Below are 25691 nucleotides of genomic sequence, written 5' to 3' on the forward strand. Positions count from 1 at the left end.
CTTATGACTTAATGTAGATCCCTATAATGAATACAGGTTGGATTTTACAGCCTAAATGATCACTTCCAAATTTCAGATTCTATGATTCTATTGCCAGCTCTGCTAACAAGTCAAATGAAAACTGTAGCAGATGCTACAAGGTAGGATATAATAGAAGATATTTCAAGGAAGATATATTGCTATCCCTTACATTTTTTATTTTTATGCTATCCAGCTACTGTTGCTGCTCTTTGATTTCTACACATTAAAATAACAGATTCAGGAAGTACGATGGCCCCTCAAAAGAAGGGTATTTAGTTAGGAGTTATTGAAACCAGTATAGTTTTTTTCTCTGCTTTTCTTCCTGCATAGAGGTGTGGTTTTAACAAGCAAGGGAAATAACCTGGTTCAGTGTCAATAACTAGAACTTCAATAATTATGATAAGTTTTCTCAAGTCTGCACGTCCTTAGAAACAAGATCCCAGAACAATTTTAATAAGGTCAACTAACATAAGTCAACCATAATCCATGTTCTTACCACAGGGATATATTGTATTACTTTTATAACAACAACTAAAAAATTCTTATTCCATAAGAAATTGAGTTCTCAGTGAAACTTAAGTCATTTTAAACTTCCATCAACAGCTAAAATTTTCACACTTGAAAACCACAGAGAGTGAATCAGGCTGTTTTCTAGCAGACGTATTATTACCCAAACTAGGTGACATCATTTGTGTTAGTGACTAGTGACTTGCAGATGCCTGCTGAGAGAGAACTTCTCATTTCAACCCTGAGCTACAAATGTTCTTCAATACTTTAACATGCTTCATAGTGATTTGAGTGATTCAGAAATTAGTTATCCACTAAATTGGGTAGCAGTAATTTCACCCCAACTCATTCTTGCTTTTCCCTACAATCAAATAGCATTTTCCCTATTTTTTCCTACTGTATTTGCTTTCTTATCTGTTCCCTTGTTCAAAGTGGAATTTGGTCCTTTCTTTCAGACTGCTTGTTTGGGTTTCTTCTTAGAGACTGTTCTGAACTTTCAGATAAACTTTTAGATAATAGTTTTGTCTTCTCTAAATTTCACATTTCATCTTCCTAATTTACTACTTCCCTCCTTGATTCCTATTTCTCTCATCCTGGCTCTGCTCCCCTGGCCATTGCAATGCTAACCGTTCTGATTGTTTCAATCAGCATCTCCACTTACAGTTCATTTGAGGTTTCAGAATTGGAAAGAACCATTTAAGGTGTCTAGTCCAAACCCTTGCTCAGTTCAGGAATCTAATTTAAAGCAATTATAACTATGGCTGACTATGCTTGCACACATCTAGTGGAGGAAAGTTCACCATCTGTCTTGATAATTAGTTCATTGTTGAACTGCTCTCGCTGTTAAGAAGATTGTTCTCCTGTCATATTCACTTGCAATCTGCCTTCTTGTAGCCAAAACCAGTATTCTGCATTCTGAAATCAAAACCAGTATTCTGTATTCTGAAATCAAAACCAGTATTCTGTATTCTGAAATCAAAAATAACCAATGCTGACCTTCTTCTATGTGACATCTTTTCAAATATTGAAAAGAATTTTACCATATTCTGCCACTTTTGATCTTCACTTCTCAAGTTCTCTTCTCACTATAGCCTTCTGAGCTCCTTCACTTTACTGGACTTACTGGATTCTGATCCTTCCCATTAACTTTCTATGATCCTACTCCAGTTTATGTTATTCTTTACCCTGAACTGTGATACTAAGAACAGGACAAGATGAAAGCTGGACCAAAGCAGAATGAAGCAGAGCTACCCCTTAAAATTTGAAGACTATACTTCTAGTTGATAAATAGCCCAGAATTCTGGTGATACAGGCCTTCATTTACCAAACTTCCCATCAGCTAACTCCCCTTTAAAATATAAGCCTTTCTATTATGTTCATCTTCCTCATCTTCCTCATCTTCCTTATGCAACTGGCCCTTTAATGTTCTGCAGCATTCGCCTAGAATGAGCCATGGTTACTGTGAAAGATATCTGTTTATATTCCAACTGCCAGAGGCCGAAGTGTGGTTCTCTTTGAAGTGGTCACCCTGAGTTTCAGTTGTACCTTTTCTAATTATTTGCTTACTTGCTTGAATGCTGCTCCATAAAGAAAACTAGTATATCACAGAGTTGTTCAAAGGTATATTCAATCATCTGAGATAAACTGAAACTCAGATAGTATAATCGTGACCTACCTTTGCCCTAATAAGAACCAGTTCAGAAAGATGTCAGAAGCGATAACAGCTAAAGGCTATGCTCATTGTCTGGCTAAAAGAAAAATCAAGAATTAAAAGCATTTAGATGAAAACTCCAAGTACCAAGCAAAAAAGGGCATCTACACACGTCTGTATAAAGGTATATGTGAACAATTTATGCACACACATTCACATGTAAATTTAATATACCTTGCTAGATTCCCATTCATCTCCAGGAGTGGTTATATCTATAGGATAACCATTATATTTCAGTAAGACAATAAAAATTGTTGTGGTAGCAGACTTCATAATTTCATAGATAAATTCCTTTCTGTAATAGGAAGAGGAAGTTTATTAGAGCAATAGATGTTCAACAAAGCTCAAAGGTCAATTTTGAAAGGTCAATTAAACTACTTTTCTACATATTCAAACAAAAAGACAATGGGTATCAAATGAATTACTTAAAAGCAAGTATGACAAAAAAAAACAGAACAATTATTTCCACCTTAATTTAACTTTTGCTTTGCCTGTGCCAAAAGATATCTTAAAGCTTAACAAAGTAGGTATGAGAAAAGCTCAGTGGCACTGCAAAGGATCACTATTTCAGATGTGAATAAAGTAAACAAAGTGAGTAAATCAACCAAAAAAATTTCCAACTAGGGGAAATAAAACAGACAACAAGGGCCCTTTTGCCCTTTAGTCATTGGCTTTAAGAATCTTACAAAGATGGAGGCAAGTGCAATACGTAATCTCTTTCAATGTTAGAAAGGGAGCAGTATGTTATGAATTTGAATGACTTCCTAATTATAGGAAGTCTTGGAAGGCACCTATTAGAAATGTGTAAGTTTTGAAGTACTGACTCCTATCTGCCATCTTGCATAGAGATAAGGTTGCTCCAATAAAAGACAGCCATAACAGGTGATAGGAATTAAACAACAACTAAGCAAGATTGGGCCAGATTTCTATGTAGATCACAGACCACTGGGAAATCCCAAGGCTGTAGACAAGATTGGAAATAAAAATAACTCCCAGAGGAAGTTGGTGACAAACCATGCCCCTACTGTTCCCAATAAAGCATCTTTATGCAGTCATCTACATTCATGGCCTTAATAAAGTATGTTAGAGCAGGAGGCCATAGCCTTCCCACAGTAGCACCCCAGTGTTGCACGATACTTGCAAGTGAGAAGCTCCAACAACTTGAGTTTTCTAATATTCCAGACAGGTCATTCATTTCAAGACATGATAAATTTAGAACTTTAAAGCTCCTGCAAAAATAAACTCTCTGGCCTATTTCTATTTTCCTGTTTCCATTGTCTTCTCACATTTTGACTGGGATTGCCTACTGACTTTTGGGGAATTGCTTGAAGACTTTTAAATTTACTAAATGGAAATGTTTAAGAAACATTTATAAGTAAATTTAGCCAGAATTCTTATCTGCAAGGACTCAACCCAAACCTATGTTTCCCAATCTCTGAACATAGAGATGAGAGTGAGTATGCCATCTTGTGTGTCAAGGGACAAATACCAGAATTCCCTCGCATTTGTATGTAATATATGAGAGGAATTATCCATAAAGTAGTCTAATAATTATTTCGTTACAGCAATTAGCAGCATCTAACTAACCTTGGCTGACCTTGAAAAAATTGAGTGGACCAGTTAGTTCTTAGATAGGAGATTACAGGAAAAAATACCAGAGTACCATAAAAGCAAGAAGAACTGAGTCCCCAGACTCAACTTGTTCCATCTTCCTCTTCAAGAAATACAATAACTAACATGCTATGAGAGGCGGCTAAAATTACTCCAATGAATAATATTTCAAAAGTTGTAATATTGTGATATATTATTGACATACGCATTCATTGATTACACTTGTAATCCTAAATATACTTACCAGAACATCAACAAATCCTACTATATCTATTTAGACATCCCATTGTTTACTCTCTATGATTACAGAATTGTATGTTAAATACCATTTAAAGCACTATCTTACTTATAAGCAAACATATATAGAGTCATGCTGTTTTATAACAACTGTTCTACATCCTTATTTGTTACCAAAATAGAATGAAAATGCTGAGAACATTAGAAAAGGTCTACCTGTATATCATTTCTTCCGAGGATTAATTCAAAGAAGCTGGTTTTCTCCTTAATGGAATTAAATGAAAATCATAATGTTTTTTACTAGTTCAAATTACAGAAAGCCCCAAAGGTGATTAATTAAAATACACTAATGGAAGGGCAAATACAAAGCTTCGGTCTTACAATTTATAAGCATTTAGTAAGATCTAAAAGGATCTTAAAATTCTTAGAATTATTCCGAAAATTGGTTTCATCTTCAAAGATAATATAATACAGCTGAGCAAATTTGCTGGTGACCTTAATTGTAAACATAGAATATTTGGAGATTATGATTGGATATACACCAAGTTAATAAAAACAACAAATCAACTGATATCCCAAAAGCATAGAAATATTTCTGACGATGAGTGCCTTCTTTCATGATTTTGCCTTATTATCTTTCCCTTGTGTTTTCCTTGTTAGTACTGTATATTTATTTGTGTCTATAGATCTATTTCCACTGAAACATTTTTCATTCTCCGAGTTGTATCTTTCATTGCATATGTAGCATTTTTGATAGGATAGGAAGAGAACGATTTCTGACAAAGCTGTTTTGTATTCTGCAGTTTATACATTTCAATCCATCCAGTTGAATAAAGAAGGGGCGCTATTAAATGAAAAACTTTTTTAAGGTCTCAAGCCATATTTTTCCAGGTTCACCATATGTGCTTCCATTCTGTTATTAAATATCTCAAGATGGATAGTATAAAAACAAACACTCTGGCAACAGTGCCGAAAAGCTGCCATAGAACTCATACAATTTTATTTATCTTGAAGAAAAAAGGCCCAGACATTATTTGCAAATTCATTACAATTTATTACATAGTCTTGTGATATCAATACCCTTTGATGGTTACTAAGGATGGATAAGAAAAAGCAATAGCAGTATCAAATGATGACAACAATAATAAAGATGACAACCACTGCTGATGACCTACTCAGAGGATACAAATGTTCAATATACAAATAATAATATATTAGCAGGAATTATGTTGAATTTAAAAGGCAAACAGAATAGCCTTAGCAGCAAAATATAAAATAGGTCAATCTAATAAAATTTTCCATTCAAGAACTTGGGAACAGTAAAGTTGCTTACATGTAATCTTATCTATATTTAGAGGAAGCATATTATGAAATTACCAGAAGACTTACAATAAAGCACTAATATTCATATAAATTAGATGAGGTACTGGCACATGCTTTGGGAGAATCAGGGATTGTACTTTTTATATCTGAAGCAAAGGAAGCAGATGAAAGAAAAAACTTTTGCACCATAAAAGTATAATATAATAATAATCCTCAGTGTATGTATATAACATGCTACCCATACTGGATACATTTAGATTGCAGAAGATAAAAATAATAATAATACACAAGGCACAAAAAGTTTAATAGAAAAAATATTCAATAATAGTTATAATAATAAATAATAATATCACAACGAATTACAGCCATAACACTTCCTAGATAAACACAACAGATGTTAGCAAGATATTGCTTCTAAGGAACAATCCAATTATCTCTAAAGACATTTCTTTTACAAATTATTTCACAGTCAGGGATGATGTCAAGCTATAATACAACAGCCCTGAAAAAGTCTTTATTTTAATTCTAAACAACCACATGAAATAATTTAAACTAATAGCAAATTCCACTTTACTCAACACAAAGATCCAGACAAGGTAGCAGTAGCTCATATCAAGGTAACATTTTAAAGGTTTGAAATATCTGTCTCAGACTACCCCATAATAAATACGGATTTCTCTCTTGTTCTCCCAGAACTTATTCTCATTATTGGAGAGTGGGAGGAATGCTGGGTGTCTTTTAGGCTGCCAGAGGACAATTGTCTTTGAGAGAAGTGGAGGTTTTGAGAAGGCTTCAACATTATTGCATTGCAGATAGGCTTGAAGCTAATGCTAATGCTACTGTACTGCTCACCTCCTTTATATTCTGCCACCTCTGGAACAGAGATTGCCCCATCTGCAAACTTCACCCAATGTACTAACCAGCTACTCTATGTCTTCCAGGAGTTGTTTTCATCATATGGATGGAATGCTGTTCTTGTACTTCTGTTACCTCTCTTTTAGCACCCAAAATGAACCAATGGAAAGCCGCTCTTTTCTCGAGAAGGCACAGCATGATAATGAAAGGAAATATTTCCCCGAGGGCCAAGAAGACCCTTTTAAGTCAGGGGTCTTCAAACTTGACAGCTTTAAAACTTGTGGACTTCAACTCCCAGAATTCCTCTTCCAATCCTGTTAGCTCAGTGTTCAGTGAAGGGGATCCATATGCAGTAATTGATAATTTACCTAATTGATAACTTATCTGTATGAATAATTTTTCTATAGTGCCTACTTATGCTCAGAAAAAAAATTCACCTGTGCTCATAAACACATGGCATTCCTAGACCTGGAGAAGGCATTTGATTGTGTTCCACACAACTAATCAGATATGCCCTCTGGGATCACAGGAGTCCCTGAACCATTCATTTACTGGGTCAAATCTATATAAGAACATCAACAGCCAAGTGCAATGCCCAGTCAGCCTCTCCAACAGATTTCCAGAGACCAAGGCTCTGCATTGTCACCAATGTTCTGTTTATATTGGTCATGGACACCATCGTATATGATCTGGAGCAGAATGCACCCTGCACTCTATTCTATGCAGATGATGTTATGCTTGCTTCCCACCACCAGACGCAATCTATAGCACCAAGTTTGCTCAACCATTTTGAACTCTGCCTCAACATCAAGAAAAATCAATACTCAGAGACTGTTACCACTCCTGAACCATTTCAAATCAATGGAGAAAACCTAAAAAAGGTGGACATTTTTCAGTATCTTGGATCCCATCCCCAAGGCAACATCAATGGTGAGATGCAAGCAAGGGTGAATGCAGCCTGGATGTGTTGGCAAGAACTCACCAGTGTGTTATGTGACAGACGAATACTAACCTTTCTTAAATCTAAGATTTACAAGACAACCACCTGTCCTGTTACACTTTATGGTACTGAATGTTGGGAAGCAACAACAGGGATTGAAAGCTATCTCCATGCCCTGAAAATGTGAATGCTCCATTGGATATCGGGCATCTCTCTTCTTGACTATATCACAAATGACACCATTTGACAACATTTTGGTGTGGCACCAATTATAGAGAAGATGAGAGAAGGCCAACTTCACTGTTATGGACATGTCCAGAGAGCAATACCTTCCACCATGGCCAAGACTACCTACCAACTAGTAGTCAATGTCCCATGACCTTGCGGGCATCCAAAACAGAGATGGCAAGACACCATCAACAAAGATATGCAAGCTGTGGGCCTGCACTCTGGAGATCCATGCTTGACTCCTCTCCATGATTCAGCCAGTCTCTGTCCCCTATAAAATAGCAATTGCCCTCAGAAGTTGTGGGAACAAGAAGAGATTGGACTGCCATCTGTCAGAAATGGGGTAGGGTCTCCCGCTTGGGTGGAGGGTTGGACTAGATAACCTACAAGGTTCCTTCCAACTCTGATTATCTGTTATCTTGTGTTCTATCGGAATAACATGTTCAGAGGCATAAACATGGTAAACTTGCAACCTTATTGATTCTCCTAAACTTCTCAGAAGCATATGAGAAACGAACCTCAAGTATCCTATCTGGAGTGAATGAGGTTGTTGTTTTTTTGCTGTGTTCATGGGTCTGTGGGATTCCAACTTGCTCCCCCTGCTGTTGCTGGGTTTGTTTCTCTTTCTTTTGTGCCATTTTTATCAACTTCTTTTAAAAAGAGAGCAATTGGGGGGGGTTTTGGCAGCTTTGAGCAAAACTTAATTTTTACACATTGGTGCAAATGACTGGATTCAGAATTAAGTGTGAAATTGGCTTTTGGATCATTCTGTATTATTTCTCATCTATTAATCTATTAAGAATGTATGAAAACTCCTTGGTCTTAGAGATCATCTCTGTTGCAAAGGGTGACATTTTTCAAATTCAAATGCTTCATCAACTAAGACTGCTGTAACTACCATAAAGCAGATTTTGCCACTGTCTGCATCCAGAAACTGCAATTAGTAAAAAATGTAGAGGCTGAATCATTGGCAAATACTAAGCATTAAGTCACTGGTGTAAAGTCAATATTTAGACCGTTTTATGCCCCTTTACTTGAACTGTGCAGATGGTTGGTTTATTTTTGGTTAAGTTCAATGTACTATTGTGAACAGTTATTGTAAAATTATATTTTTGAATGGGATCTGGCTATCTGAAAGGCCACATTGTTACACATATTGCTTCCCACGTTCCAGGCATCATTTGAGCTGTTATTTCTGATTCCTTTGGCCCATTAAACTAGGCATGCAGCAACAAGTTTTAGTACTTTTAGAGGCTTCATCCATCTTGTGGAAAGTTCTGTCAAAAAATATTTTGTCAGGATCTGAGAACTGATTGCAGGCAAATTGCTTGAATCGAGTAGGGTAACTTTTCCTCCATGGGAAAATCATGTAGATCTTTTTCTTACTGATCTCCTCAATATCCAGAGCCAATAACTATCTGCAAAAATACTGCAAACAAATAGACCGAACTGGACTGACATCACAGCCACGGCAAAAATGTAATTTCTAGTGAATAAAGGTTATATTAACGAGAGGAATCTGGGGAAGTGAACATCCAAAGTATATATTTTGTGAATATTTTTGCTTTATTTTCATCATTTAATCTAAAATAAAGTTGTGTGAAATGTTTTCTGCAGTGGGTACTTTGATGGGGCATTTCTCATACAACCTGGTTAATCCTGGATACATAATCCTGGATATACTGACTGACAATTCTCTAGTTTGAGACTCACACAACATATAATGCTTCCTGAGAGAACAATAAAATAACAATCAACTACCAAAACCATATATAGAAATAAACTCAAATGATAATTGATAATCTTTCAAAGCTAGAGATGGGATTGTGTCTTCCACTTATCTGAGGATTAAAAGATAGCTCAGTGGAAAAACAAAGACCATAAAATATTCTAGTTCTGTCTTTCAACAGCTCACAGCTATTCTATGTTATTTGCTCCCTTAAGTGGCCATCTCATCTTCATAATATTAGAAGGGCAGTGAATTCTTGTCAGACTTCTGCAATTCTATTCATGTTGATGTTATTTTCAAGGCATTATGAGATTTTCTTTGATCAATTTTCAAGGAATGAAAAACCCTACCAAAAGAAAGCTAATGGCCTTTATCCTCTCTCATTTCAGGTCTGATTCAGCTACAAAATAGCATCAGCTTCATGTTCAAGGAAAAAAAATTTATCCACAGAAGGAATAGAAATAACAAATAGGCACTGTGAAAGTATACATGCTTAGTACAAGAGTTAACATGCACTAATCTTATCAAAAATGTTACTAAGAAATATGTGAAGTTATTATCAGCACTTTTAAGAAGCAAAGACTGAGATTAAGACATTAATAAATATTATTGAGAAGAATCACTTGGAATTGTTGGAGTAAGAGCATGCAAAATACATCCATAACCCAATTACATTTCTTTTAAGTACTTTTAACATAACCAGATATTGCGGGCTATACAAAGATAATTGTGTAATTCCTTTAATTTTCTTTTATGAATACATGTCCTTCAAGGCTCACACTGTAGATCTCAGCTGAAAGAAAAACCCCAAATATAATCACACTTTCTGCATTGCATATCCATGTCAGGTATATTTTCCATAGGAAATAACTATTAAATCTTGGTTTACAATAGTCTGCATCCAAACTAAAAGCCTCCCGGTCTGTGGAAGTACTACATCCCAAAATTTCTACAAACATGGCTATTGGTTTCCAAGTCTCTGGAAAGTATGAATGGCTGACCCAGAAAAAGACAGTTTGTCCCATCAAAAGAAAAAAAACTGTGGGGAACAAGAAAAAAAGACAGGAGACATCTTAAAATATTAAGCCATATCATTTTATCTCCAAGCATATGACTTTTTTTCTTCTGTGGGTAAAATGAAGACTGTCCATTCATCAGAAAAGTAACCAATTGTGGTTATGTTATGTAACACATTCAAGAAGAAAGAGAAAACAAGCATCACTAGAGCTTCCATTTTACAGGCTTAAATTGTTGCAGGGAGGATTGGGGAAGGGAAGGGGAAAAAGGAGGAAAGGGAAAAGGGGAAATGAAATGGGAAAGGGAAGGACCTCAGCAACAGTTTTCCACTATTTTGAAGATACAGCATGCATGCATTATGAAAGCCAAGCACCGGGAAGAAATCACCTCCCGTAAATACAAGTTCTTCTACAGTTATAGAAACATAATTCTTAACATGAAGACTTGCAGCCAATTAAAAAGCAGCAGCGGTGCAGAGAGATTGTATGCAGCAGAAGGACAATGTCTCCCCCTTCCCGCTTTGATCACCTCCAGCCATTTTTTCCCCTCCTCCCCTTTGTCAGTTTCTAGAAAAAGGCAAGAGAAACCATTCAAGAGAATCCTGGCACAGCCAAGGAAAGAAAGAAACAGGTACATCAAGTTCCCCCTGCAGCATTACTTTCACTCCTAAGTTCAGATTTCCTTGAGGTCGTTCTGTGAGTCAGACAGCAGCTTTCCTGCTTCCTGGCGTTCTCTCCCCTCCCCCACACTTCTGAACTTCGAAAGAGTCATGAGATTCAAGTAGGGCTCCCAGAAGCAATTGGCATGTAGCTTCAGAAGTGCATGGAAAGTCCATACATATTGAACTTGACAATACACCCTATCACACTTGGCAGTAACCTCCCAGAATCAGTGACAAAAGAGGAGGAGACATAGAAAGCCTGAAGGAGATACAGAGCTGAGGAGCGCATCAGGCTTAGGCAGCAGATGCTGAGGTCTCCAGAATGGCAATGTGCCAGGTGGCCAACTGCTTGGCTTTATCCATTAGGAGAAGGCAATGGAAAACACTGTCCATGCACCAGTGTTAAGATAATAACTTCATGATGTTTGTTTTGGAGAGGCAGGCAGGATGATTTTTCTGGACCGTATTTAACCAGGAAAACTAGAACTTTTCTAGATGATACAGAATGCTGTTAGGACGCTGGATTCTGTAGTCCAGTGCATCCTGAGAATACTAGTTTCGGGGGAAGAAAAACTTAGAAAGCCACGATATTGCACAGAAATCTTGCTTTGCTTGTATAGGCATTGCCAGGAAAGCTTTGGCGTTTTAAAAAGAAAAAATATACAAGGCATTTCCGGTGTTTCTTTCTGCATCCCAACCTCCACATTTTTCCAGATGTAAAAAACTGCATTACCCCCTGCTGAGTTCCTGCTATCCAACTTTGGCAAGCTGTTACAGTTGCAATCCTAAACGTTTAGATGCTCCTTTAGGTCAGAGAAAAAATGCTCACCAGCATTAAGCAGCATGCAGGTGGGGGTGGGGGAGGGGGCTCACTTATGCCAGAGCTCTAGCGATAGCTAAGGCTGTGAATGAATCCCTCTGAGTATGTGCAGAATGCCCTGAACCAATCCGATAGGGAATAAAACAGAGGGGAAAGGTTCCCAGGGGGCAACTTTTGAGATTTTGATCGCCTCCCCTTAAATCTTCCTTCTCATCTTAAGACACACTTAACATCTGACCCGGTGCACAGGTGGGGTCTTCGGGAAGCGGTCTTGAGCCGCTTTGCTCAATTTTCTTCCCGGCTCCAACTCGCCCTCTCCTCCACCTTTGCAACCCAAATCTGGGGGTTTCTGCAACTGATGCAGAAAGCGCGCGCACAGGTGGGCCGTGGGCACCTCGAGCTTGGCGGCCAACGGGGAGGGAGGGGGCAGGAAAGAAAAAGAAAAGAAAAACCAAAGTTGCTTCCAACACTTACACGAAAACGCCGAAGAGCAGGACTCGAATCCCGACCTCGATAGCTAGATCCCGCATGGTTTGATAATCCAAGACGAGCGGGCAGGATCAGGCGGGAGGGGGGCTCGGCTGGCGGTGGCTTCACAGCTTCCCCGGGAATCCCACGTACCCTGGCCGAGCCGGGGGGGCGATGGGAAGAAGAAGCGCCGCTGCCTGGCCCCGGAGCCGCTCTTCTGGAAAGCCGCCTCCCCCCCTCCCGCCCGAGTGCCGCCGCCGCGCTGCGCCCAGAGCCAGCGCCTCCGCCTCCATTCATTCCCAAGGCCGGCAAGAGCCGGGATGATTCAGGCCGTCGCCTGCGCTGCGCTCCTCCGAAACTGCGGCCAGGACGGCAGGCGCCGAGAGAAGCGCCGGATTGCGCTCGGCGGTGCGGAGCCGATCTCTTCGCCGCGCTACTCGGGGCGCCTGCTCGCTCGGTTGGTTGGTTGGCTGACGAACTGACGGGCGGGCCGACCCACCGGGGCTTCCCTACTCGGGGGGCCAGAGGACGGAGAGCGGAGGCGGAGGCTCCCGGGGCTTTCTAGCGCGGGCTGGGCTGAGGGGATCCTGGGCGATTTCCATGCCCCTCCCACGTCTGAGAGACTATCTGTTGCCTGTACTGTACTTAAAAACACTTTTAATGCCGGCACGTTTCGCGCTTACGACGGCTGCGATTTGCGGCGTCCCTGCCGGTTTTCTTCCACATCACCTACCTTTCTTTCTTTCTTTCTTTTTTTCTTTCTTTTTTTCTTTTTTCTTTTTAAAGCCAGAATCAATTTTCAAAAACAACAGCCGGGACTGGCAAGAGTTTTTCTCTTGGTTGTGGTTGGGATGTTGTTGTTTTAAATCTCTAAAAGCTACAATGGCAACGCTAAGCCTGCTCACCTAGACGTCACCCATTTATATTTCGGTGGGGAGGGGGAAACACCTGTCTGTTGAGATAAAAACAAAAGCGGTCGCTTCCTTCCAGTCTGTGGCAGGAGGCTTGTTTCCATAACAGCCCGTTCAAAGGCAAAGAGAGCAGACAGAGCCGTTTTTCTTAAGGAATCCGTACTGCTAAGTGAGGACAGGGTGAAAATGTGATAACTTCTAAGGCTTCCCTTAGTGTTTTCCCAACACACTTTAGTAACCCTATATTCTGATATATCCTAAAAAAAAGGTTGTTGTTTTTTTTAAAAAGAAAGAAAGAAAAGGTGGAGCAGAAATGCCACATCCCAAAGCTGCTTTTTTTCAAGAGGCAACTGGACTTTCTGGTTTTTCCTACCATCCAGTCAGAGCTGAAAAAGGTTCTTGGATGAGAAGCGAAACGTCTTCAAAGAAAAACCAGAAAGTCCTGTTGTCTTCTGGAAAAAAAAGCACCTTTACCTGGGCAACCATGACCTGGATGACAGAAAGTCTCCATAGATGAGAAGTGCTATATTTTTTTAAAAAACACCCAAACTGTATATTTAATATTCTGTTTCCACAAGATTTTAATACCTTTTTTTTGTAAGTTTTATTTGAGTTTTCACAAAGGGAAAAAAAAATACAAATAAAACATCTTTTTTGAAAGCAACATAATCCCAGGTTACATTTCTTCGTTCAGACACAAATTCAGGTTCCTGCTCATTTTTATATTCTATTCCATATCTTATTACTATTTTACATTTTCTGCATAGCTTCTCCCCTCTTTTAATTTTCTCAATTTTATTTTAATTATCTCATCTCAATTCAAATCATTGTATTTATATTTTTTGTCTGTCCTGTTTCAATTATCTATTATTTTTTCTCATTGAACAAAATTTCTCCTGTAGTTACTGATTGGAGTATGACGCCTTTATATCTTTTCCCTAAAGTTGTAACATTCAATATAATACATAACTTCCATTCGGATTCTGCTTGGTACATTCTTAAAATACACACTGTATTCTTAAAAAAAAAATGTATAAATGTATATAATTAAAACAACATTCCATTCTAATTCAATTCTATCATTAATATTAATATTCATTAAAGTCTTAACATCTTTAACATTACTTTTCAATTAAATATCATACTTATATGGGAACAATTATAAGCTTTCCATAGTTAATTCCCGCCCTCTTCACTTATATTTCATAAAACATTAACTAATTAAAATGTTCCTGTTCCTTCCTAATTCAATTTTCTCATTTATTTTATTTCACTTATTTTATTCACAAACATTTCACTAAATTACACTGTTATATCCCTCATTTTAATCATACATTGTTTCCAATTTTCTAAAGTTATTTCTATTACTAATATAACAATACAATCTTATGTACCTTTACAGAATCCCTTTTTCAGTTAGATTTTCACCCATTAGCTCTAAATAGGTCTTGTTTCTCTATATCTTGCTCTGGTCCTTTGTAACTTCTTTTCCTTTCCTTCTTCCCTCTCTTCTTCTCTCTCCCCTTTTTAGCCCCTTGTCTCTCTGCCTCTATTTCTCTCTTCTGTATTCCCCTTTTCTGTTGCTTTCCAGTTTTATACTTATTTTTCAAATTATTTTTCTTTTCTTTGGTTGTTGTTTTAGGTCTTAAATTCTCCATTCTCTTTGCCCCCTTTCCTTTTTCTTCCCCACATAGAATTACTTGTTCATTAAAGATGGCTTCTTCTTTGTCCCAGTCTTCTTGTTTTGCAGTCTTTTCTTGTTGTTTCTCATAGTTCCAAATCTCCATTTCTAAGAATTGAAAAACGAAGCCAAAAGAACCCTTCCCTTCTTGTGCATCTTCTTTGTACTTTTTAAGTTCCATTTTCAGTTCATCCAGAAGTGGTGCCATTGTATAAATTTTTAAACAACCACCCAATTGATTTTAATCATTCAAATATAATAACCAAGAGTCCAAAGATCACCAAATAATCCAAATACACGCAAGCTGTTTCTTTTTTGCTCTTTTTTTCACTTTCTCTTCTCTTACTATTTAGTTGCAAAGTTTCAGTTAAAATGTATCTTTTAGAAGTCTTGTTGAAGTTTTACTTTAGATTCTTTTTAATTCCAGGCAGTCTGCTCCCTCTTCCAGATCCTGCCCTTATTCTTTTTCTCTCCCTTCCTGCTTATGAAAAAGAAAGTTTTTAATGTCCAGAAATCTTTATTATCCCTTTGGCATTTTATTTTATTTTCAGCTTAATTGCCTATTGATGCCAAAGTGGATTTTTCCGATTTCTTATTTAAGTCTCTTAGTTGTCAGTATAGGGAAGGAGTGAGAAGAACAAAAAAAGCCAAAACTTTTCCTTTTCACTTTCCTTCGCTGCTTCCGACTCTTCTTTGGGAGCGATGTTATTTTTTGTAAGTTTAAATTCCAGGGTACCTTGGTTGTTGCTTTTACAATTTAACCCGGTCAGCCAAAACTTTCACTTCTTATCTTCCTCCTGCACATTCTTTTCCGGTCGAGTTCTTCTTTGTGGTGGCCATTTCTGACCACTGCTTCAACCGCCTTCGGGAAAGGGAGTAATGGCCAGCTGAGGAGGAGAGATGTGGCTCTCCTTGACCCTGCTGGTGGTCTCCCCACTCTTCAGCACCTCTACGGGGTGGCTTAGCCCCGAAACCAGCCGGCTCAGGGCACTCCAGCGGCAAGCCCAGACAGAAACCGTGCACGATTGTGGATTTCTGTCTGTCGCCGAAGCCCTTCAAATCGGAAGCCACCCAGATTTTAATACCATTTTGATCACCCTAAACCACTCCTGAGATTTCAAGTGAAGTGCAGCATTTTCTACATGGAATTCATCTGAGCCTGCATCTGCATGCTATTTATTAAAACATACTTTCAGCATTGGGTTAAATATATATTACTTAGGTTGGAATGCGTGGGGAGGGGTATGTTTTTGTTTGTTTGCCTTGTTGAGAAGATATGACAAACAAGAGAAACGTTCTCTTTCCAAAACAGGCCTAATCAACCTCCTGGCTGAATTGCCTTAACACTGAAAGAGCACTTTATCACCATTAAACCCCTTCATATTTTACTTTCTTAAAGCTTGAGATGCTTGCAATTACTACTCATGCTTTAGAAGAGAGAATGGAATGGAATGGAATGGAATGGAATGGAATAGAATAGAATAGAATAGAATAGAATAGAATAGAATAGAATAGAATAGAATAGAATAGAATAGAATAGAATAGAATAGGACAGGGTTGGAAGGGACTTTGGAAGTCTTCTAGTCCAGCTCAAGCAGGTGAATCTATCAGACAAGTGACTGTCTAGTCTCTTCTTAAAAACCTCCAGTGATGGAGCTCCAATTTAGAGCTTTAAAGGTTAAGGTAATTGTAATTTTAAGAAAGTAATCTTAAATATCATGTTGTTTAAAGTGGCCAGTGTTGAGTGTGTGTGTGTGTGTGTGTGTGTGTGTGTGTGTGTGTGTGTGTGTGTATGGCATTCAGCTTTGTTCGGGTATTTTCCCACGTCATTGTAGCTGTGCTTTTAAAGTTGTAGCAACGTTTCAGCAGAATCTCATCTGCCATCATCAGGCTTCTGTATAGTGTTCATCGGTGAGTCAGGCTTTTATAGTGGTTATATATATATATATATATATATATATATATATATATATATATATATATATATATATATATATATATATTTGATTCATCTGTAAAAGATGTAAAGCTCCCTCAGATACCATCTGTTATATTGCTTGTCCAGGCAGAACCTGACGGATTTCTCTATGCCGCATTGTGACATACAGTACTGCATGAATTAATCATGTAAATATAAAAATCAGACTAAAGAGACCTCACGCTGGTCACTTTGGGCCTTTATCCATCAGAATACAGTAATTAATTATCGACAAAATGGAAAATGAAGTTTGAGTCTGAGGGAGGCATACCTAAGTCCAACAAATACTTGCAATAAGTAAGGTCTTACTGAATCAATAACAAAACCGGTAATTCATTTCATTCAAGAAATAGATTTTAATGCAGATATCAATCTTTTTATTAAAAGCTTATTATATAATAAAATATATATTAATATAAATATTAACATATTTACTTACAAAATAATAAATATATTTATTATTTGTACCAAGACCTGTACCTGTACAAAAATAATTGGACAATCAAATAAATACAATTAACAATTTAACAGCTTAATTCATGGTAGCAGTCTAACAGCTTAACAAGGCTGGATATGACATACTTTTATGGCTAAGGCATGCAATTTATCAATTGCACATAGGACATTATGCCAAGGTTGCTTTTTTATAGGATTATGCACATGCAGACAAAGAAGAATGGAAATGCAAATTAATGGAAAGGGGGAAAAATCATAAGAAGCCACCTGTTGAAGCAAGTTGCTATTGGTTGAACTGGTCTAGTACTTTGTGTCAGAGTTGCCAAACAAATGCATTCTAGAAGCTTATATATATGGCCAGGAAAATGCCAACCTTTTTTCACTGTCACTTCCTAGCAGCTAATATATAAAGCATGTTGCCTCTGATTCCCTGCAAACTCTGTTTATTGAACCCTAGAATTAATTTTTGAAATTCTCTTGCTTCAATTGGAGATTAGGATATTTAGTCATTTAAAGGTCCATGGGCTTCTGAGCAGTATAAACCTATGAGACAATGAAGAGAAGCTCATGTGGAATCAGAAAGTATCACTGTTACCTATCAGAAATATTCTGGTTCAGGTCTAATTTGATCTTGTCATTATGACATGGAAAAAAAGATAACATTAAACTTCACTGATGTACAATCTTCTAGAAATCCCAGATAAAAGTAAACATGATAGGATAGTCAATTGAAAATCCTGACATAACCTAAATGTTGTCTAGTTGGAGAATTACTTTCTATTCCAATGTCTTCATCCAGGAAGCTTCATGTAAAATTCAAAAGATGAAGCTTTAAACTTTTGTGTCAAAAGTCCAGGAATATCTGCCTTAAATCATAGTGGATATGGCTGCATCACAAGAAACAAGTGTGCAATCAAGTAGTTTTATACATTGCAATTGTTTAAAGACAATTTTCTGTACTATAGCAATAAAATCAATGGAAATGGAGAAAACAAGAAAGAAACAATATTAGAACAGTTGAAATAACTGAAATAGACATGAACCTAAGCCTTGGAGGTATGGCAAATTGAAGAGGAGCAGATGACTGTGGCAAACACCAAGGAACCAAGTGCCTTCAAACTGCTTTGGATAAGGAGAGAATAGGGGATTGCCCACTTATGCTCCAGTTGTTTGTTCCTCACAAGGAGACTGCAGGACAGTGGTATTCTGTGGCTTTTGAATTCTAGGAAATGATAGTATTAGCCCTCACACTTGCAACCATAACAGAGATACTAAGGACACTAAATTTGCAGACCTCATTTTTAGAAATCACTTTTAGAAATTGTTCATTAACCAATTGCTAAGCTATTAGACACCTCTGACACGACAAGTTTGAAAAAGCAGGGTGCTTTTTTGTTTTTACATGACAATATAAATTATTTCATTATTTCAAAAACTGGACAGTGAAGGGACTAACAATTTTAGGCAGGAGAACATATGCAAGATGGTTATATGACAATAAAAATACTAAAAATACTTTTAAAGAATGGGATCAGAAAGTAGTAGCTAAATCTCAACAATGTCAACACTTATGTCTGGTTATGTGGACCGACTGTGAACAAACGATATGATATGATTAAAGAAATATCAGATAAGGAACAAATGTTATCTGACAAACTAGAAATTGTATCAAAAAAGGATGTAAAATAAGTAGGCCAACATAGTGATTTAGAAAAGGATATTTTACTGGATAGACAAAAGAAACTGGATGAGGTTTTAAAGTTTCAAAAGGAAATATAAATGACAAACCAAGTGTCATGCCCCTGTCGGAGACTGACTCAGAGGGAGAGGAGGAACAGCTGACAGAGAGTGGAAGTGTGGCTCTGGAGGTTGCGGAGGAGGCTGGGGAAGGGCAGAGGCTGCAGGGAGGATAAGGGACAGACGTGAATGGCATGGTCTACAGGAGAGGAGAGGGCCTTGATCCTCTTCATGGGCTGCAGCTGTGAGAACTGATTAAAAGGATGGACATGAGTATGGGCCAGTGCTAGAAACAAAGTGTGGAAATATCTCTAGTCTGTCGTTCCTCTCTGAGTTTGGCTTCCTTCCCAGTGTGTGTTCCAATATCTGTGGACATCTTCAAGCCCTTATCTTGCCTGGTTCCCTTAATTGTTTCAGTGTGGTTTGTGTTGTTTTTACTCTTTATAATTTATAGGCATTTTTAGTTTAAACTTCATTTCCTCCTTTTCATAACTGCTTGTGGGGGAGATTTTTGTCTCCAGTCAAGGATATTTGGAGCTTTGAAGCAAAGTGAAGGAATAAAAGAGGCTTCACCTGTTTTTGTGATTGTGTTTATTTTGTATCCCACCCTTGGTCATCATACCAAGAGAGTGACCTGAATAATTTTTTTCCATTAGACTTACAAAAGAAGTTGGTTAAAATCTTGAAAATTGTCCTGTGCAATGGAGCAAAGAAGAAATGAAATCAAACCCTACAATATTTGGAGAAACTAAAGGTTAAGACTATTAGAAGTAAAAAGAAGGGATATAAAGTTGGTTCATTTGACCAGGCTTAAAATAAGGTGTGTTGTTCTTCTGGCTATCCTTTTTGGACTTTCTGAGAACACTAGAGCTGAAAACTTGATGTTTTGTGGATTTGTTTCTAGATAAGAGATGAAGTATTGGATAAAGACATAAATGTAACAGTAGGAAGACAGAAGAGTTATGAATTTGTTTATACTATGATAATGGTTGGAAGTCACTTCTCTATTTTGTCTGTCTTCATTATAGTCTTACTTTTCTTTTTCTTTTCCTTCACATTTTTTATTCTACCTTGTCATTCAATAGGATCTCCTTTGTTGTTACTAAGTAGTAGTGCTAGCCCCAGCATTGCCACAAATATTGTCTTTTTCACCTTTCCAAAAAAAGGAACGAATAACCTGTAAACAAGTAACTTAATTTATTTTATTTATTCATTCATTTATTTGATTTGATTTGCCAATAACTTACAAGATAATAGGTATAAGTATAAACATGAGTAAGGAAATACGTATGAATAAATGGAGACAATAAGACAGGGATGGTAGGCACAATTATGCACTTATGCATGCCCCTTACAGACCTCTTAAGAATGGGGTGAGGTCAATAGTGGTTAGTTTGAGGTTAAAGGATATAACAACAGAGTCAGGTAGTGTATTCCAGTCATTGACCACTCTGTTGCTGAAGTCGTACTTTCTGCAATCAAGTTTGGAGTGGTTTACATTGAGTTTGTATCTGTTGTGTGCTCTTGTATTGTTGTGGTTGAAGCTGAAGTAGTCATTGACTAGAAGGACATTGTAGCAGATTATTTTGTGTGCTATGCGTAAGTCGAACTATAAGTGGTGTAGTTCAAGGTTGTCCAAGCCCAAAATCTCAAGCCTGGTGATATAGGATATTCTGTTGTGAGCAGAGGAGTGTAGTACTTTTCTCATGAAATACTTCTGGACTTGCTCAATTGTATTAATGTCCAATATAGAGTGCAGATTCCAGACTGATGAGCTGTATTCAAGTATTGGTCTAGCAAAAGTTTTGTATGCTCTAGTTAGCTATTCAATATTTCTGGAGGAGAAGCTTCGTAAGATTAGATTTACAACTCTTAATGTCTTTTTGGCAATGCTGTTACAGTGAGCTCTGGCACTTGATATGAGTACTCCAAGGTCCTTGACAGAGCGAGGATTGTCAACGAGGTCATATCTGCCTAGTTTATATTTGGTGTACTGATTTTTTTTGCCAATGTGTAGGACAGAGCATTTGTTGGTCAAGATTTGGAGTTGCCAATTGTTTGACCAGACGCATAATCAAGGTCACTTTGAAGGACAGTCGCATTGTCAGTTGTGTTGAATAATTTTATGTCATCTGTGAAGAGGATGCAGTTTCTTCTAAGGTGATCGCAAAGGTCATTTATATAGATTATAAAGAGTGTGGGTCCTAGAACGCTGCCTTGGGGGACACCACTGTTAACTGGAGCAGGGTTTGATATAGCACTCCTTATTTTTACTATTTGTTGCCTGTTTGACAGGAACGCAGTAATCTACTTTTGAAGGGATCTGGAAATGCTGTAAGAGTTTAGTTTTAACAGTAGTTAAATTAAATAGTTTCATTAGTTGTGTCATTGTAATAATAAAAAAGATACACATGAGTAAGTTTTGGTAATGATGGTGAACTCCATCTATTCAGGCTTCTCAGAATGAACTCAATTTATCAAGTGTTTTAAGAGCACTATTGTGTTTTTCCAAAAGCATAGATTTGTTACATTGATGGATATTTATATAAGGGTACATAGAATCATATGTGTAGGTTCTTCAAATAGGATTTTAAAACTCTGTTTCAAAGGGAGGCATACATATTTTCAAAATAAAAATGAGACAGGAAAACATGGGGTCAGGTTGTTGGCGTCTAAATAATTAAAACACTTAATTTGCAGTGAGATCATATAGAGATAATCCAAGCACCAGTTAATTTTCCTCCCAGAAGAATAGATGGGATCAATTTTAATCTTTATAATTCCACTGAAGGAGCTGTCCAAACACTTAGTCCCAAAATAAATGTCATAATAAAAACATTGATCATATCTTTATGCTCTAGCTGCTCATATATGTGGCAATAAGGACTTAGAGAAAGGGAGAAGACAGGAACATTTGATACTTTTTCTATAATTATGAGCCCCTGTTTATAAAATAAATGCAACGCTAATGTTAATTATTATGGAGCTGTAAATATATAGGTAAAGAAAGAATGTTGAAATGTTTTTGTTTAATTATACAATGTTTGTTTGAAGGCATTTTATCTGGTCTTTGCAGGCTAAGTTTTCCATATGATACAGTAATATTATTTTATAGTCAAAGCCAAATGCCTGATTTCTCTTTCCATGGAGCAATAGATGTAAACATCAGAGGTAATGTATCTGTTGTCATTCTCATATTGCAATTAAATGTAACAGAGGAGATTTCAAAGAAATAGCTGCCAGTTCTCTTTAGTCAAATATTTTTTTTGATGATATGGGGGATCTCAGAATTATAAATAGCTCGTTTACTTATACTTGTGTTACCAAGTTCCCAGCATCACCCAGATTATACATTGCATACCATATTCTTTGTAATTTGTATTTTCCAATATTATCTAACTACAATTGCAGTAGGCTTCATCCAGGGCAGGACTTTGAGCCACAGTCCATTATTCCACTTAGCAGAATAAACGAGAGGCATAAGTGATGTCTCCATTACCACTGACTGACACCACCATGTTTTGTATGCAGATCATTGTTGCATCTCAGAATGTCTTCATGCTACTGTGTTTGATTGCAATACTCCTTCTCCATCGGATGCCCCATTCTCAAACTTTTGCTGCAAACAATGCATGCCCAGACTCCGTTCATGTGAATGGTTCTAATGTTCTCTTGGTTTCATTTTGGTTCATTTAAATTAATCAAGACCAATGGGTTGTCTTTAACTTTAAAAAAGGGGGGTGGTAGCTTAGAAAAGCATAGGAATAGTTTTCTATGTTCAAGATACACAAGAGATGGGCAAGAGCTGTGGTGGTGCAGTAGTTAGAATGAAGTACTGCAGGCTAATTCTTCTGACTGCCAGCAGTCTGGCAGTTCGATTCTCACTGGCTGAAAGTCAACTCAGCCTTCCATCCTTCTGAGGTAGGTAAAATGAGGACCCAGATTGTTGGGAGCAATATACTGACTCTGTAAACTGCTTAGAAAGGGCTATAAAGCACAGTGAAGCAGTATATAAGTCTAAGTGCTATTGTTATTGCTATTATAGGTATAGATATCTAGTAGAAAGATGCATTTATGCTATTATTTGGGACACATCAACACCAAAAGCAGTACCATGCCAATCTTGCTTTGCAGATTAATCTTGGGATGACTTAATTTCTTGACTCAATCTTTTGTCAGTTGTAGCTCTGAGGTTATTAAACATCCACTCTACCAGAGGACAATGCTGCAGGGTAAATGTACCATAATTTGAAATGACATCATGTACATTATCATCCTTCATTAAGTCTAACGTTACTAAAGTTCAGCACTGCCTTCCAGTCCTCAAATTATAAAAGGAGAAATGAGGAGATTTGGCTCTTATGTTTTCCCCCTCTACCTTTGCATGATTAAAAACTAACAACTAAAAAAGCATCATTAATAAAAGTTGAAGAAAACTATCAAAACTAAATATTTTTTTAAAAAAATGCATTACATTGGGAAGAAAGCTGTGTGTATTTCTTTTATCATTTTATTGATCAATGTTACCAATTTATATATATATATATATATATATATATATATATATATATATATATATATATATATATATATATATATATATTCTGAGGTTCTCATGGGTATTTGTATGTGGATCTTTATTTATTTTTATTTATTTATTTTATTTATTTGTCAATTGTTTACGAGATAATAAGTAAAAGTGTATACAAAATTATGAATACATGAAATGGGTACATATAAGAAAAATAAAAGAAAAATAAAAGAAACAATAGGACAGGGACATTAGGCACGTTGGTGCGCTTATGCACGCCCCCTACAGACCTCTTAGGAAAGGGGTGAGGTCAATAGTAGACAGTCTAAGGTTAAAGTTTTTGGGGTTTGGGGAAGAAACTACAGAGTCGGGTAGAGTATTCCAGACATTGACCACTCTGTTGCTGAAGTCGTATTTCCTGCAATCAAGCTTGGTGCGGTTAACCTTGAGTTTGTATCTGTTGTGTGCTCTTGTGTTGTTATGGTTGAAGCTGAAGTATTCATTGACAGGTAGGACATTGCAATGTATGATTTTATATACCATGCTTAAATCAGACTGAAGACGGCATAATTCAAGGTTTTCTAGTTCTAGAATTTCAAGTCTGGTGGCATAAGGTATTCTACAATGAGTAGAGGAGTGGAGAACTCTTCTTGTGAAATATTTCTGGACTTTCTCAATTGTGCTAATATCAGATACGTAATGTGGGTTCCAGACTGATGAGCTGTATTCGAGTATTGGTCTAGCAAATGTTTTGTATGCTCTAGTTAGTAGTGTGATATTACCAGAGAAAAAGCTACGTAAGATTAGGTTAACAACTCTTAATGCCTTTTTGGCTATGTAGTTGCAGTGGGCACTAGCACTTAGATCATTAGAGGTGAGTATTCCAAGGTCCTTTACAGAGCTTGGATCATCAACAAGATCTTGACTATTCAGCTTGTATTTTATTTTCGGGTTTTTTTTGCCAATATGTAAGACAGAGCATTTATTTGTTGAGATTTGAAGTTGCCATTTGTTTGACCATTCTGATACACAGTCAAGATCTTTTTGAAGGGTAGCAGTATTGTCTGTGGTATTGAACAGCTTTACATCATCAGCGAAAAGAACGCAGTTGCTCTTAATATGATCACAGAGGTCATTTATGTAGAGTATGAAGAGAGTTGGTCCTAGAACACTGCCTTGGGGGACACCACTATTGACAGGTACAGAATTTGATAGGACACTCCCAATTTTGACCATTTGTTGTCTGTTTGACAGGAATGCTTCTATCCAGTTATGCAGTTGTCCACAGATACCATAGGATTTTATTTTTAGTAGTAGTTTGTCATGTACCACTGAATCACAGGCTTTACAGAAGTCTATGTAGATTGCATCTATTGTTTTGCCCTGATCAAGTTGTGTAGTCCATATGTTTTTGCAGTGTAAGAGTTGCAGATTACAGGATAGTTTTTTTCTGAAACCAAATTGTTTATTGGAGAGTAGGTTGTTTGTCTCTAAGTGGAGGATGATGGATTGGTTAATAATTGATTCCATGACTTTACAGGTGACGCAGCATAAAGAGATTGGTCTGTAATTTTCAACTAGGCATGGGTCTCCCTTTTTGAAGATGGGGATGACTGTGACTTGTGACCATAGGTTAGGCAAGGAACTGGTCCTGAAAGATTTTTCAAAGATTATGCTTAGATGTTCGGCAATGGCAGTGGATAGCTTTTTTAAGAAGTAGGCACATATTCCATCCGGTCCAATAGATAGGGATGGTTTTAGATTGCGTAGTGCTTTTTCAACATTGTCTTCTGTAAAATCGATATGTATTAGATCACTGTAGTTATCTGTGGTTCGGCTAGGAAATGCTGGGCATGATCCATTGCTGTTTACAAATACTGAGCCAAAAAATGTGTTAAAGATGTTGGCTTTAATGGTGTCGTCGTTGCAGTCTTTACCATTAGGTCCTATCAGGGGTGGGATGGACCTTGAATCTTTTAGTTTGTTGTTTACAAAATTGTAAAAAGCATTGGTGGAATTGGTGCTTAGAAGGTTTTCCTCTTGTTTAATGTGATAATTGGTGCATTCGGTCTTTATTTGGTAGCATAAATTTTTGTATCGGCTTTTGAAATTGGCAACGTGTCCAGATTTGTTTTTCCGCCAGAGTGATCTCTTTTGGATTGGAGTTTCCTTATTGTTATGGGCAATCTGTTTTTGTTTTGTTTTGGGACTAGTTGTTGGTACATATAGTTTGATGACTCTTTTGACTTCAAGTAAAAATATGTTGTAA

General features: G+C 37.2%; 1 protein-coding gene across 2 annotated transcripts in view; it reads right to left on the bottom strand.

Annotated features, from left to right (window-relative positions):
• Positions 1-12647, bottom strand: part of PLPP4 (phospholipid phosphatase 4) — a 122954-nt gene extending 110307 nt beyond the window's left edge. Inside the window, exon 1 of one of the 2 annotated variants that reach the window (XM_087932641.1) lies at positions 12135-12647. In XM_087932641.1, the coding sequence (XP_087788767.1) occupies positions 12135-12190 (56 nt within the window). In that variant the 5' untranslated portion in view covers positions 12191-12647. The remainder of the gene's footprint in view (positions 1-12134) is intronic. The other variant, XM_087932642.1, reaches the window with a different exon arrangement.
• Positions 12648-25691: the final 13044 nt, after the last annotated feature.

This window comes from Pseudonaja textilis, chromosome 4, assembly GCF_049901715.1.
Source record: "Pseudonaja textilis isolate UNSWEBS1 chromosome 4, rPseTex1.2, whole genome shotgun sequence".
NCBI lineage: Eukaryota > Metazoa > Chordata > Lepidosauria > Squamata > Elapidae > Pseudonaja > Pseudonaja textilis.